The sequence below is a fragment of the Ovis aries genome, chromosome 25 (assembly GCF_016772045.2).
Source record: "Ovis aries strain OAR_USU_Benz2616 breed Rambouillet chromosome 25, ARS-UI_Ramb_v3.0, whole genome shotgun sequence".
NCBI classification, from domain to species: domain Eukaryota; kingdom Metazoa; phylum Chordata; class Mammalia; order Artiodactyla; family Bovidae; genus Ovis; species Ovis aries.
Genome location: NC_056078.1, coordinates 27,113,190 through 27,128,909, shown reverse-complemented (window position 1 = coordinate 27,128,909; position 15,720 = coordinate 27,113,190). Strand labels below are relative to the sequence as shown.

The following is a 15,720-nucleotide window of genomic DNA, read 5'->3' as shown; positions in this document are numbered from 1 at the left end:
CCCTGAGCTGTACAGGGGGCTTGGGCCTCAAGACTGCACTGACACCTCCAGTGGCCAGAACACTGAACCCTGGCTCCTGCTTTGTCCCTGGGGGTCCACTCCTCTGTTTTCTTTGCTGCTGTGGACACTCAGTGCCAGCTGCCACAAAGAGAGGGTGCTCTCTTCACAGCTTGTGGAGTCCCAGGGGCAGGGATGGGCAGGGTAATACTTGCTCAAGGCAGGGCCAGGCTACCCCTGGGGTTGAAGGACAAGCCCACAGACTAGACTCCTCATCCCCCAGTTCAGAAAGAATGTTCCTGCCTGGTGGGGAGGCTGGCCTGGCCCAAACCTCATCTCTGACCTCAAGGCAGAGACAACTTCTAAGAATTTGGCTGCCAGACCCCAGGCCCACCTGCCGCTGTGTGAAGGGAGGAGGCCCTGGAGTAGAAAGACACCACACTTCCTCCCCAGCTTCCTCCTGCGTGGCCTCGAGCTCGTCTCTGGACACTTACTAGTGAACGTATAGCTTCGTGGTTTCCTGTTTTCAGCGAAATATACTCTGAGCTCCAGCCTCCATCTTCATCCACGACAACACATCCTGTCCCTAGCAACCCTAAAAGCACTCCCCGCTACCCCAATGCTGTGGGGAAAGGCAGGGTACCCGGGTTGTCCCTCTGTGCTCACCTCGGGTGGCAGTGCCTCTGGAGATGCCTGTGGGCTGAAGGGGTGGGGAACAGAATGGGGGAGCCAGAGCACGGTGCCTGCCTTTAGGGAGCTGGGAGGAGCCCTGGGAGGGAAATTTGTTTTTAGGCACTAAGTCATTGTTAAGAGACGTATCAGGAATTATGGGGCCTGTAACCTCTTTCTCGATGTTCACATTTAGTAAAGATCTCCTGCCTATATTTCCTGCAAGTGAGAGACGAAGGGAATGAGACTGACCCTCTCTGAAAACACACTGCAGAGACCACTGGAGATGCTGCTGTTGGATCAGGGGCACCCTGCCTGGGAGTCTGTGGTGTTAGACTAGGGTGGGTATGCAGGAACCCCCGGGGGCCCTTCTCAGAAGACCAGCCCTGGGGACACTCTGGCTCCTGCCAGGCCAGAGCTCCCTCCTACACGTAGCAACCTGGGACAGAGGAGCTAACGCATCACCTTCTTCAGGGAGTGCTCTGTGGTGCAGGAATCGGGGGCTGCAGAGGCCTTGTCACCCTCCACCCTGGCTGGGGCACTGGTGCCCTGCCTCCTGGAAGAGGCCTTCCGGGTGTCAGCTCGAGCTGACAGGGCTGGCCTAATTGTGCTGGGGGCTGGGCTAAGATTTGCTCAGGGAACTCAAAGGGAATAACAGTGGCGGAAAGAGGAACTGGGGATGGCAGCCAGGCTGCTAGGTGCAAAGGGCACTTGAGAAGCTGACACTCACAGCTCAGATGAACTTCTGTCCCAGTCCATCAGAAGCGCTGCCCATCCAGTCCTCCAGTGGGACCGTACCCGCTGCGTGGCTGCCTCTCCTGCATGGCCCCTGTGTTTCCCTAACTGTTTTGGAGGTTAGGGAACTGTTCTGCAGTTCTAGGGCAGGGGTCCCATAACAGCCTGCCCTTTGGACCCTGTTGCAGAGCTCATGACTGAAACATAGCCACTGGGTGATGGGCTGAAGCAGGATGCCAGGGTTCCATTCTCTGCACCACTCAGAGTCGGCAGGGCAACCTCTGACTCTTGACTGGCTCTAGTTTCCTGCAGCTTCGTCTGGGCCTCATGGAAATCTCCTCAACAGCAATGGTGCCCTGAGCATTTGCAGGCCAAGGGACATGGGTTTTACTTTGTTTTGCAATTCTCATCTCTTGGTATGGCTTCCTGGGATTCTCAAGTATCAATATAGTTCAATAGGAAAGTGCTGACATCCGCTACCGATGCCTGCCTTGGCCCAGGATAGGGAAGGGCAGTATGTGTTCTGTATCTTTGCTCTTCTGTGATAATACTCTGGGTTTTCCAAAACACTTTCTCAGGTGTTATGACTTCTTTGGTTTCTACTCACTCCCTGCTCCCACAGAAAACCCTGGAAGGTTTTATTGTTCCATTTAATGCACAGGAAAACTGAGGTTCCAAAAGGTTTGTGTCACGTCACAACTGAATGTGGAACCAGGACTGAAGTCTGCGTCTCCTGCTTCCCAGTCCTGTGCTCCTTTCTCTGCACCGAAGCAAGTCGCCTTACAGGCCAGGACTTGGACTTGCTTACTGTGCATACCAGGCCCGGGGGATGAGCCTGTGCCCACAAGCCCATGGCTCCACTCCTTCCACATCAGTCTTTTCTCTCCCCTTCCTGTCTGGCAGCCCTGAAGCCACAGGACTCCCAGGGGGCATGGCAGCCTGTGCACCCACTTGCTCGTGGGCGGGGAATGGGGAAGGTAGGAATTTGTCTACCCACAGAGCCTCAGGGTCTCCGGGAGGAACTAAGCCAGTTGCTTGTGTAGCATTTGGGCAACTGCAGAACATTCTCGAGAAGCAGGGCTACAGGAAGGGCCTGGCTTGAATCAGGCTGGGCCAGAGAAGGCTGGCTTACTTGGCATGCAGCACGGGGAAGGGGCTGGGTTGGTGTTTTCCTGAGCCTGAGCAAAGGGAAGCAGGCTTCATAAACAGCAGCAGGATCCAAGTTTAATAAACAGAGGCGCCCTGGGCCTTAAAAATACGAGGTGAGCTGACAAGAGCAGCATTCCCCACTCACAGACTTTTGCGGGGCCATTGCTGGCAGCTCTCGTACCAGAAGTGGTGGGAGATGTCCTGTCTTTCTGCCTAAACAGGTGTCTTCTGCAGGTCCCCACCAGCCTGAGAAGCCAGGGCTGGTTATCTGGGACTGTCTGACCGCTGGCTATGATTCGTACAGCAGGAAGGTCCCCTTGGAACCTCCCTCTCCCCATTCCCCTGCCAACGTGCCATTGTGGCTGGGGCTCAGGTTCTGACCTCCCAGTTGCCTCCCGTCCTTCCTCCCCGGCCCAGCCCTTCCTCTCGCAGAGGCCTCCTGACAGCCACTCAGATCCCTCCCCCAAGCCTGGCTGGCCTGCCTGTGGCCTGGAGCAAGGCTGGGGACTGAGGCTGTACGACGACTTCCCTTGCTGGGTGGTACACCATTGTGTGACCGGCCTGGGCTGGCCCGGATGCCCCTTGCAGCCCAGCTGTTCTGAGCTCTGGATGATACGGGGCTGAGAGCGGGGTGGGGATGGCCTTGGCTGTTTGTAGGAAAGCTCTGCTCTCAGGAAACGGGTGGAGGAGCGCCCAGGGAGAAAAGAAGAGACGGGAGGGCTTACATATAGGATTTCTCTTGGTTTTAGGGAGACTTTGTAGCCAAATCCCACCTTCCTGCTTAGGAAGCCCTATCCTTTAAGACATGGAGGCAAATGCCTTGCCCAGCGCCTTCCATGACTCCTGTCTCTGAACTTCCAGCACTCTGTCACATCTGAGGGTTGTCAGCTGTTACGTGTCCATTTCCCCCCACTAACTGTAAGCTCTGTGAGGGCAGAGCTGTGTCCAACCCATCTCTGACTTATAGGCCTGGCTCATGTTTAGTGTTGAATGAACGAATGAAATAATGAATTAATAACTCTAACTTGCTCTTGTCCATCAGGAAGGTTGGTCCTGTGCTACCTCTGAGGGCTGATAATTTTAGGTGGGAACGAGAGGACCGCATGTGGTCTGATGGGTGTCTTTAGACAGATGTATGTACCCTGCTAAACCATGGTGGCCTTTCCTGAAACTTTGAGATGGCTGGTCCGAGGCTTCTTGGGGCTCTGGTTGGCCTAGGAGAGGCTGGAATGATCCTAACTCTCCTCCAGAGAAATCTGCACAATAGCAGAGAAGGCCCCTTCACTGGTCACCTTTGGCTTGGGGGCACTCATGACCCTGGCAGGTTCATAGTCCAGACGTGACAGTCTGGTCAGTGGCAGCAAATCTTCAAGGGTCCAGCACTCCTTGGAGACAAATGCCAATTCTGGGGAGCTGGGGGCAGTGGCTGTAGGGTTCTAACTTAGCTGGGGCAGGAGGGCGTGAAGGGGATGTCTGAGAAAGCATTGGCACCAGCCCTTGGGGCCTGCCGCAGACACATCATGGGGAGAATATGTAGACAGAGAGCCCTGCTCTGGGCTCTGAATGCTGCCCTGGGTCGAGACCACCTGCGGCTCCCTGGACCCGCCCTGGATTATCACTTGCTCTGAGGCCTTTGTTCGGGTTGATGCCCAGATCCAGAATATGCTTCCCTCCTTTGTTGTGCTAACTGTGACCGTCAGACTAGACAGCCCAGGTGTCACCTGCCCCCAGGAAGCCTTCCCCAAGGCTCCACCTACACCTTGGCCTCACTGTCTCCCTTACTCGCTGCACTTCACTGTGGCACACTGGCTTCGTCTCTGTATCTCTGGGGCCTGGCACAGAGTGGGTATTCAGGGAATGCTGGCTGGCTGAATAGCTGAGCAAACACGGTCCAGGGCTAAGTTCTCAACAATGATCCTGCGATCCCTGCATTTCTTTACTGTGGTGTTGCCCAAAAAATATCAAGTCAAAAGTGATCTCTTCGCAACATGAAGAAGCAGAAAAAAACTTGAAGGGATGGATTCATTTTGACTTAAAAGTTTTCTCCTAGAAATGTTTCCCCAGCTGGTACTTGATGCTGTTTGGCTATTACGATATTGGCCCAGGAGCCATATACACACATGTACATACACCCCATCCCTGATCTTGGTCATCCTGAAGGTGTTTTCTGGGAGCAGAGTTGACCAGGATGAGGAGGGTAGACAAAAGGAGCCTGCATTTCTCACCACCCAAATTCCCACACTCCTACCAGGGAGCTGGAACAGGCTGAGACCTGCTTCAAGGAGGGCCAGAATGCTGTGTGTGTCTGAGGAGGCAGTGCCTGTGGGTCTCCACTGGGCTCGGATGGATCTCTACAGAGGGTATGGTCAACAGATGAAACTTCTGACCATGGGGACCAGCCCCAAGTTCTGTGGGGACTGCTTGGGGAGTAGCCCACTCATTTTGGGTGGTTAAATGTGGCTAGGGTGATTTCACATTTCTCAAATTCTCATTTCTTCCTGGGACCAAAAGGAAACCAGATGTTGCCTCCCCAACTCAGGGTCTTAAAATATTATGGGTCTCACCTACTGCCTTCCCCGGGAAACTCAAGGACTGTGGGGTGTGGGGAAGCATGGGGAGTGGGCATGAGAGTGGTGTGTGCACTGGCCTAGGTCAGGATGAAGAAGAGCAGCGTGGCAAATGCTGAGCTGCCCATCTCCTTCTTGCGAACAGAGCCCTACTTTTATTTGAGACAGTGTTATATGTCATATGTTATATATGAGACACATATAACAATCCCAACAATCCTGTCCCTCATTTTTTCCAACCTCCTTACAGCTAGGGCGCCCCTGAGTACCTCTTCTGGCCAATGAGTCACAAGAGAACTCTGGAGAATAGTTCCAGAAAATTTTGTGCTTTCCTGATAAAAAGGCAGAAATTGCTTGCACGGCTTTTTTTTGTTGTTGTTATTTTATGCCTTGAATGCTGACATGATGGCTGGAGCTATAGCAACCATGTTGCAACCATAAGGGAAACAGTAGCTCTGACATCACTGAGCACAAAATCAAAGTTTGTAATTCTCTGCAGAATTGCTATGTGATAAAAATGTATTCTCACTTATTTATGAATCCATATTCGAGCTTCTGTTACTTGTAATCAAACACATCTTTAAATGCTATTGGAGAGATGACCAAGAAGATGATTCACTCTGAAGCTAGGTGCAGGTACAGAGGGGTTGCCACATAAAAAAACTGAGTCCCTCTGTGTCGCCACAACAAATGATACCCTACCTGTCCTGCCCTTAGTAGTTAGTTATATGTGTTCTGTAAATATGTTTCTGTTTGGCTTACTAGGTGTGATTGCTTGAAGTGATTACTATCATCCTGGGGTCTTCAGGATGTGGTTTCCTTGGATTGGCCCAATTCCACCATCCTCCCCAGAGAAACTCCACATAAAAAGCCCAGCCCAGACCTGCTATGACCTCACAGTCCATAGTGCTACTGCCAAGGAGAGGAGTCACCTTTGAGGGGCAGAAGGATGGAGCTGGGGTCTCATTTACAATCAGGGTGCTTAGGATAAACAGATTACACAAATGTCCCAATGGTTACACCTCTCTGTATCTGCGCTCTGTGCAATGTGCCTTTCCAGTTCATTCCTTCAAGAGATCAAGTTTATTTCCCCACATCTTGAACCTGGGCTGGTCTTCTGACTTGCTGTGGCAAACAGAAATGTGGCAGAAGCAACCGTGTTCAGCTCCAAGCCTGGGCCTTACGAGGCCTTGCATGCTTCTGCTCTTTCCCCTGGACCTTTTCTGGCTCCACATGAACCAGCATGGACTAGCCTTCTAGGAGAGAGAGAGAGGTGGCCCAGTTGCCCTGGTATCCCAGCTGATTGGCAACCAACCCCCAAAAGAACAGCTATCCAACTGACACACACAGCTGCCCACACACACATCTGGGAGCACAGCTGGCAGCAGAACCACCCTCCAGCTAAGCCAGGTCTCCACTGCCAGCCTGCAGAACTGGAGCTAAGTCAATGGTTGTTTAATGCCTCTTTGGTTTGGTTTTGAATGCAGGAATATTGTGGTGATAAGATAGCTGATACACTTCTCTTCCTCATGGCTTACCAAGCGCTTTCACAGACAAGAACTAAATTCCCCACATACCACCTATGAAGCAGATATTATCTCTCTTTTATAGGTGATAAAACCAGTATTCAGAGAGGTCCTGACTTGCTCACGATCATGCAGCCAGCTCACAGTAGAAATCACACCCCAGCCCATCGCCCCACATGGCATCACCATCCAGCCCCACCTCCTCCTCCAACTCTGCAGACTTTGCACACTGCCTTGGGCAGCGGCCCCACCCATTCATGCACCAGGCTGGATCACAGACATGAGCCCCGTGACCCAGAAATGTTGCCACAGCAGGTTACACCAACACGACGCAGAGGAAGAGGCCAGAGGGCACCTTTTCCCGTTTGGCACAGAGGCCCATGGACACGCAGCACACTTGGCCGGCGGAGTGAAGGCTGGCCAGACCCCGAGGTACAGGTTCACTCTGCATGGTCTCCTAGCACTGCCCTGGGTGAGCAAACATGGCTAAATCAAGGCTCAGAGTGGCTGCAGAAGCAAGTGAACTGGCACCCTAGCTTGGCACACACAGGCCCTCCATAAAGTACTCACAGGCTGAGGGATTCAAGGCATGATAAAGCAGTTGTTGCATACTCACTGGTGCGTGGCATTCCACTCCTACCCATCTCGTCCCGTGGCACAGAGCGCAGAGCTGCCCTCCGCCACCCTCCTCTCCCAGCGGCCGCCCCTGATCACTCACCGATAGGGTAGGGGTGCCCTCGTCCTCCACGGTGACCACCAGGTGGTAGAAGCTCTGACGCTCGCGGTCCGGTGGGGCAGGGCGAGTGGCGATCTCGCCACTGATGCGGTCCATGCGGAAGGCCATGTCCTCATTGCCCCCAGTGATATAGTAGGACAGGACGCTGTTGATGCCGATGTCACGGTCGGTGGCTCTCACCTGGACCACAGCAGTGCCCCCGCCCACGTTCTGGGGGGAAAGCAAGAAAGTGGTCATTCCGGGTTCAAGGCCTTTGGGGCACAGTCTAGCTCCTGCTCCTGTTCGGGAGCCCAAGACTTGGACCTCTAGAAAGCTCTGCTCTGATGACCCTGGGACAATGATGAGGCAGATAAAGATGATGGTGGCGAACATCCTGTGGGTACCTACTACATGCCTCGGCCTTCGTGAACACATCCAATCCTCTTACAGTGCTATAGATTAGGTCACCCTATTTACAGATGCAAAAACTGAGGTTCAGGAAAGGAATGTGTGCAAATCACACAGCCAGTCAGTGGCAGAGCCAGGATCTGAATTGAGGGAGGTCTTCATGAATGTCCAACCTGACATACCCACTAGTGCCTGGGCAAAACTTTTCCTGGAGTGGCATAATCTCACGACTGAATAATAAATGAATTGTTTATACAGATATCAAAAACAAACTTACGGTTACCAAAGGGGAAACGGGGTGAGGGGTGGGTATAAATCAGTTTAGGAGGAACATACACAGCCTACTATACATAAGATAGATAATCAGCAGGGATCTATAGCACCATGGGTTTGGGTGGACTCTGGGAGTTGGTGATGGACAGGGAGGCCTGGCGTGCTGCAGTCCATGGGTCGCAAAGAGTCAGACATGGCTGAGCAACTGAACTGAACTGAACTGCATAGCTCAGGGAACTCTACTCAATATTCTGTGATAACCTATACGAGAAAAGAATCTGAAAAAGAATGAGTATATGTGTAACTGAATCACTTTGTTGTATACCTGAAACTATCACAATATTGTAAATCAACTATAGTCCAATAAATATATTTTTTTAAATGAACAGTTTTATTTAAAGGCAGCTCTTCCAGGTAAACCTCAGTTTCCTGTTGGTGGGGAAGTGCCACTTTCTTCTTTCCCTTTGTTTCCAGGACCTGGCCCAGGTATTAGGGATTGAACCATGAAAGAGTAAGCCATATCCCCACCCCCATGATCTGAGAGACTAGTGGGCCAGGCAGATATTTAAGCAGGTGCTTCACAGCTGGCTATACCCACTCTTCATTCTGGACAGCTCTATGGGCCCCAGGGCCGCCCTCACCTCATTGACGCTGACGTTGTATCCAAAGGGGCTCTTGATCACTGGAGGGTTGTCATTGATGTCCAGGATGGTCACCTGTAGGATGTGGTCCTTCTTTCGTGGAGGGGTGCCACGGTCGGACGCCACAATCTGCAAGGAGGGGGAAGACTGGAGTCAGGGTTAAAAGGTGGGGGCTGGATGAGGAGCAGTCCAGATGGGCTGTCTGCTCAGTGGGGAGGACTGCGAGGTCAGAGAGACTTGCTGGCCCATCCCGGCCCCCTGGCCCTTCGACTCTCCCCAAGGTTTGCACCTTCTGCCCCATGCTGCAAACAATTGTTGCCCAATTCTTGTCTGTTTGGAGACCTGTCTTTGCAATCGACACTGATGTGTTTAGTCTTTACCTCCCTATTCTGGCCCCGACTGTAACCTTGGGCCTACAACCAGACCCACGGCTCCTGTGTTTAGCTTCTATGCCTCTGTTCCATGCACTCAGATCTGCTCTCTGGCAAACAGAGAAAGAGCTTCAAATCATCTTTTCAGGAGTGAGCGAGAATCCTCAGGCTCATAGACTGAGCCTGTCCCTAGGAGCCTTGATATTTTCTGGAGGCCTACAGTGTGCTAGAGCTCAGATCGCTGCAGAAGCACGGCTCTGGGGTCCCTAGAGACCCCTCAGGAAACACAATGGATACGTGCGTGCTACGTCACTTCAGCCTTGTCCGACTCTGTGATGCTATGGACTGTAGCCCGCCAGGCTCCTCTGTCCATGGGGATTTTCCAGCCAAGAATACTGGAGTGGGTTGCCATGCCCTCCTCCAGGGGATCCACCCAACCCAGGGATTGAACCCACATCTCCTGCGACTCCTGTGTTGGTAGGCGAGGTGTTTACCACCAGAGCCACCTGGGAAGCCCCAGGAAACACGGTAGCCGGAGCAGTTCAGCAATAATGGAGGCCTTCGGGATTCCTCACCTGCATTTATGTCTCCCCTCAGCAGAGGAAGTCAGGTCTTTCTGCCCTTTGCATAAGAGGGGAAACTGAGGCCCAGACAGAGTAGACCACTTGCCCTGCTCACAGTGTGCCTGTGGGAGAGCCAGTGCTCTGTCAGCTGCCAGGCTTTCTCTCCTGGCTCTTACAGCAGGGACGACCACCCCTCCTGCTTCCTACTCTGGGTCCAGGGACCCCTTCCAGCACACCTTTTTTCCCAGGTCAGCCTTGCTCATGCTCTTGGCCCTAAGGGGTGCTGCCTGCCCCACGGTACTTGGTGATGCGGGAAGCTGACCGCCAGGGCGTGCTGATGGGCTGAGCTCTCTTGGGATGGAAGGGGTTGCTGCCCACCTTGAGGATGTACTGGTCCAGCTCTTCTCTGTCCAGGGGTCTGGCCACAAATATTTCGCCAATGGAGTCATTGGTGGTGATGATCTCAAAGGCCCCGGCGATGTTACCAGAGGCCAGAGAAAAGACCACCTGTCAGGGAAGAAAGAGGGTGAGGGGTGAGGGTGAAGAAGTGGAGAGGACGAGAAGCTGGCCAAGCCAAGGTGTGCTCCCCTGCCCACCAGGGCCCTCTGCTCAGCCTGGGCAATTGAGAAGAGTGTGTTTTATGCAGAAGTGATTATATCCCTCAAAATGGGGTCCACTGAGGGGGCTCCAGGGGATGGGGAATGATGTGAGCATACTGGCCTGGGGCCAGAAAGGCAGGTGTGAGTCCCACTACAGGTGACTTCCCAAGGTGGGGGGCAGGGAAGCACTGAGCCCCCTGCAAGGAGAGGCACAGCCCTGGTGTCACAGGGCTCTGTTCGGCTCTCACAACAGGCCTGATAAAGGAGCTGTCCTCCTCAGCTCAGAGAGGAGGCGCAGGAACAAGCAGCTGCTGGCAAGGTCACACAGCTCGCAAGTGTCCAAGAGGACGAGGATTTGAACCCACAGGCTTCTGACTCTAGAGCCTCCTAGAGGTGTCCAGGCATTTAAAAAATGGTGGAAACCTCCTCCAACACAGCTCAATTTGTAGGACAGATCAAAGTGGTGTGAAGACTGGCGTGCTCTGTCAGCCCTCTCCCTTGTGCTTGGGGGTGCCCCAACCTGTAGCGGTGGGGGGGGGGGTGCCGAGAAGCAGGGGGAGGAGGAGTGTGTCCTCTTGGGGCCCTGGGGCTGTGTGGGGAGGGCTGGCCCCTGGGGTGAGATGCTGTGTGGTTTGTGGATAAGGTGACCAAGGGGTCATGGAAAGGTTAAAACCCTCTGTGTTCAGTTCGCTGCGGGGGCTGAGCTATGACCAGCCGTGGGTGCCATGTCCTTAGCACCCAGGCAGGGCTGACAGCTCAGTCTCCAGCCCTGGACATGGACTGCGGTGAGGGCAGGGTCATCTGCTCAGGGCCCGGCAGAGCCTGGACGACCTGCTCCTGCTCTGGATGGGGACGGCTCCAGCGACCCCTCTGGCTGAAGGGCTGTGGGAGCCCGCGCTCACAGCGTGGCTCTGGACTATTTCACTGGTACCCACCTGCCCGTTGCTGCCAGCGTCTGGATCCCGGGCCTTGACAGTGGCCACGCGCTGGCCCACTGCGCAGTCTTCAGGCACACTGATTGCTGAGTCGGAGGTGAAGTCGAACCGGGGGCTGTTGTCATTCTCGTCCAGCACAGTGATGTAGACCTGGGAGTGAACAGGCCCAGAGACCTCCACCTCCTTCCCTTCTTGGGCCCAGCGGGGACCACACCTCCAATCAGTTTCCGCAGGTCAGCAAGATTTCAGAGCCTGCCTAGGCAAACCTGACTCTATACGGAGGCCCTGAATGCGTTTCTTCTGAGAGTCCGGTGCCAGGGGGCTGGAGGGCACTCAGAAGTGGTGTGGCCTGGGAGAACTGGAAGGCATAGCCCTGGCTAAAGGAAATGGAAGCTACTTAGCTCCAATTTGTGAGGGTGTGTCAGCCTGGCATTGGCATAGCTTCCTGTTTTTCAAAAGGAACTAAGAAATCCAGATTTTTATGTGGAATTAGGTGGTGATTAATTAAAAAAATTTTTTTTTGTGCAGCCCAGCTAAAACACACCTGGTAACCAGGTATTGCCCAAAGGCCTCTTCATTTGCACCTTCTGAGGGAAGGAAAGAGGGCTCAAGAGCAGGAGAGGGGACACAGGTGGCTTGGTGGTCCCAATGTGGAGAGGGAAGGGAGGGAATTTTCCAACTACCAGATGAAAACAGGGGACATGTAAGTTGCATGCAAAGAGCACACTGTTTTGTGCCTGAAGCTCAGGCTTCTCCTGCAGGGTCTGAAGAGCAAGCATGGAGAGAAGGCCCAGCTGTGGATGCAACTTCCAGCCCATGGATGGCCACGGGCCATGCAGCCAGTCATAGGTGCCCCTCAGGTTCACTGATGAGGGGACTGAAGTTGGGGTGGGAGGGAAGCAGGCGCAGGGTTTAGCAATCCCAAGCCAGGCCTCCCCACCACCTCACTCTCTTCCCTCAGGCCTGGGGCTCCCGGGCTCCTGGGTCTACTTGTTCCCTGGTGTGCAGAGGACTCCATGGGGAACCTGTCGAAGCTCACTGCCATGCAGAGAACGTTCCATTTCATGTCCCCTCCTTCCTAATCAGGATTTCCCCCTTCTCAGTTCTAACCACACTTCCAAAGTTTAGGCAGCTGTCAGAAATGTAGGGAACAAACCCAGGCTTCACAGCAGGGCCAATTCCACCTCTTAATAGCTGTGTGATATGGCAAAAGTTATTTAACTTCTCTGATTTTCCATTTCCTACAGCATCAGGATGCTAGAAGGAATAAATGAGCCAACAAAAAGTGATGGTGCAGCAAAAAGTGGTCCCTGCCCTGCGTCCGGTCTGACAAGACGCTGCCTATCCATCACGAAGGTTCATCAGGGAGTTCTGTGAAGTCCTAGAGCCCCAGTCTGCTCACCTGCGAAATGGGCATAATGTCTACCACGCTGTTCTCAGGGGGGAAACAAAAAAGCCCCCCACAATCTGTGTGTCTTAGTTGCTCAGTTGTGTCCAACTCTGTGACCTCGTGGACTGTGGTCTGCCAGGCTCCTCTGTCCATGGGATTTTTCCAGGCAAGAATACTGGAGTGGGTTGCCATTTCCTCCTCCAGGGGAGCTTCCTGGCCCAGGGATTGGACTCACGTTTCCTGTGTCTCCTGCACCGCAGACAGATTCTTTACCCTCTGGGCCATCCGGGAAGCACTCTCCCCAACTCTTCTCTCTCTGGCCAAGGTCTTGTGGGGAATCCCCATGTTTTCTCTCACATCAGGGCCTCTGCACATGCCATTTCCTCCACCTGAAATGCGCTTCCTTCTCTATGCTTTCTGAGGAATCTCAGCTTGAATCACTTCCTCCAGGAAGCCTTCCTCGATTTCCCTGATATCTTATTATCCATTCTGTTGTGGCATATATTTATCGGTGTGGTGATTTGATCAGTGTCTTTCCCCTCCTCTATTTTATGTCTGTGAAGGCAGAGGCTGCGTCTGATTTTGGCTTCCTGTTGCATATACCCTAAGCCAGCCCAGAGGCTGGCACACAGTAGGTGCTCTCTCTAGGATTACTGCTCTGATGATGTGCTCCGGCAATGGGGAATCTGCATCAGTGAGTGAGGAGGGAGAGCAGGTACCAAGATCTACGGGAAGGAGCCATGGGTCTGTGCCCTCACCCAGGGTCTCATGGTCCAAATAGCCCCATGCCTATCCCTCAAAAGCCCAAGAATATTACTCAGAGCTCCTACAGCAGAGCTGTCCCTGCCCAGCCTGCCCCTTCCGGCTGCCTCCCCACCCGTCTTAGGGCCACAGGGGCTGCTGGGACTGGGGAGGAGTCAGGTGTAGGTGAGCTGTGGTTTGGGGGTTCCGGCCTCACAGAGGAAATGGTGGTGCCTTTAAAAGGTCCCTCAGCCTGCCTCCACCCCGACACCTCCAAGTCTGGGGCTGACAGGGCTGGTGTATCTGGGCCAGTGGCTCTGGGAGCCTCTGAGAGGAAGCCAGGGCAGAACAAAGCAGGGTGGGTCCTGCTTCCTGGAAGACAGTGAAGGGACTAGAAATACAGGGGCCCACGCAGGAGTGTGTGCTCTGAAACGCCCTTGCCGGCCCGAGCACAGGAAGCGGCTGCCTGGCCCCCTGAGGGGCTTTGGCACCCTGCGGGGACTGTCCCTTGACAACAGCGAAGAGGGACGACTGGGCCCGCTTTATGGGTGAAGCTGCTGGGGCTCGGTGAGGGGCCCTGTTGAACCTCCTGGAAGACCAGGGGCCTCGCTGGGAGCTGCAGGACACAGAGCCCCTGCCCCCCGTCTGCCGCCTGCGGGCTCTGCTCACTGGCTGCCCTCAGGGACAGGGGTCGCGGGAGCTGGGTGAGCTCCCAGTTGCTTGTAGCCTCACTCACCCCAGGCTGGCCCCGTGGATGACGGGGTCTTTTGGGTACGGCCTAGCTGCAACCAGGGCCCCTGGAGTCAGCACCTCAAGGCACAGCAGCTGCATTTGGCGCTTAGCCTTGACATCAGGTTGGTTTCCTCCTTGAGGCTAAGGTGGAAGGGACTCAGCAGGGGTGAAAGCATGGCTGTAACCAAGGCTAATGACCAGCTGGACACCCTACACAGTCTACAGATGGCCTCAGACCTGTCTGGCTGGAGTCCAGGCCGAATCCATAATGTTCTCCTTGACATGGCAGGAGGCCACCTCATAACCCACCCCTGGGTCTCACCTCCTTATCCATGCCTAGCCTGAGGTCGTCACCTCTCCTATCCTAGGAATCTTGCCTAACATCTTCAGCCTCAGCAGTCACCCTCCTCCCAGTCTACAAGGTCTCTGTGTCTTTTCTGAGAGTCCTGGGGGTAGTGACTCACACCATATGCCAACCACTGACCCTCTCAGCACTCCCCAGGCCCTGGGACTGGGGCCCTACTTCACACGACTACTCTAACACATTCCTTACGCCAGCCCCGATAGAGGGAAGGGGCCCCTTTACAGGCGCTGCCCCATCACCCCTCCTAGTTTACAGAGGCCTCCTATCTGCTCTCTCCATTGCATGCTCTGAGGAGGGCAGGGCAGCTAGCATGGTCCCCACTTTAGATCCGATGAGAGGAAGCACAGAGAGGACTCGAAGCTAGTGCACGTCACACAGCCACTGAGGAGCAGAGCCGGGATGAGGCCGCAGCGTTCCTTCCACGGTGTGTTTCACCCACCGCATGTTAGTGCAACACCCACCCAGGCCGCATGGGAGGTGTGACGGGATACAGAGGGCAGAGACGGTGGAGCCGGATGTGGAGTTCGTGCTTGAGAGGGGCCTGGTCTCAGGTGTGAGACTGGATGGGCTGGGGAGGTTGGGAGGGGTCTGAGCAGGGACCAGCGGCAGGCCTGTCCACATGCCCTCTCTCCAGGAGAGGCAGGAAGGCCCAGCACCTCACAGGGCCCAAGCCAGTTCTGGCCACGGACAGCCCACAAGGGAGAGCCCAGTCCACAGGTTACTCACCTTCTGTAGATGGCAGAGGTGGCAGGAGGCGGCCGAGGGAGAGAAAGAGGAAAGATGCAGGTGGTTATCAGTCCCAGCTCTTCCAGCGCCCGCTCCGGGAGCAGTGGGCTGTCGAGGACGCCACCCCTCTCCCAATGGTCTGAGGTCTCAGCCAGGAAGGTGCGGCAGGGCTGGCTGCAGGGCCATCCCCGGGCGGCTGAAACCCTCACCCACTGCCTTCCTGCAGGTTGGGTGGCTGGCAAAGATGTGGGTTTGGAGGGCCTTGGACCGGTGATGGGCTGTACCCGTTGAGGACTCTCACCCGGGGATCCACTCACCACAGTGGAGTCCACCTTGGGGCCGCCGTCGTCTGCCACCACCGTCAAAGTGTAGAAGTCACCTTTCTCCCGATCCACCAGGCCCTTGACCGTGATCACACCCTGCAGAGGGGGGGCCAGATGGACACTGACATCGTATTCCAAGCAGTCCTGTGCCATCCCTGGACGGTCGGCCCACTTTCCCACCTCCACAACACTCCCTCTGCTGGTCTACTTCTCCACGAAGCTCTGTCCACTGATTTCCTACTTCTCTCTCAGTCCCACTTGGGCACCACCTCTTTCACGCAGGCTTCCCACTTCCC

At 54.7% G+C, this 15,720-nt stretch overlaps 2 protein-coding genes across 4 annotated transcripts in view; both read right to left on the bottom strand.

Moving 5' to 3' along the window:
- The window catches only part of LOC101107570 (cadherin-23), an 84,452-nt gene extending 69,564 nt beyond the window's left edge, over positions 1-14,888 (bottom strand). For all 3 annotated transcript variants that reach the window (XM_060406593.1, XM_042240761.2, XM_042240763.2), the window contains exons 1-4: positions 11,149-14,888; positions 9,993-10,121; positions 8,681-8,809; positions 7,362-7,589 (exon numbers count right to left, since the gene is read on the bottom strand). In XM_060406593.1, the coding sequence (XP_060262576.1) occupies positions 7,362-7,487 (126 nt within the window). In that variant the 5' untranslated portion in view covers positions 7,488-7,589; positions 8,681-8,809; positions 9,993-10,121; positions 11,149-14,888. The remainder of the gene's footprint in view (positions 1-7,361; positions 7,590-8,680; positions 8,810-9,992; positions 10,122-11,148) is intronic.
- A 179-nt stretch (positions 14,889-15,067) lies between these two features.
- The window catches only part of LOC132657144 (cadherin-23-like), a 349,318-nt gene continuing 348,665 nt past the window's right edge, over positions 15,068-15,720 (bottom strand). Inside the window, exon 32 of the mRNA XM_060406596.1 lies at positions 15,068-15,520. Coding sequence (XP_060262579.1) covers positions 15,098-15,520 — 423 coding nt within the window. The 3' untranslated portion in view covers positions 15,068-15,097. The remainder of the gene's footprint in view (positions 15,521-15,720) is intronic.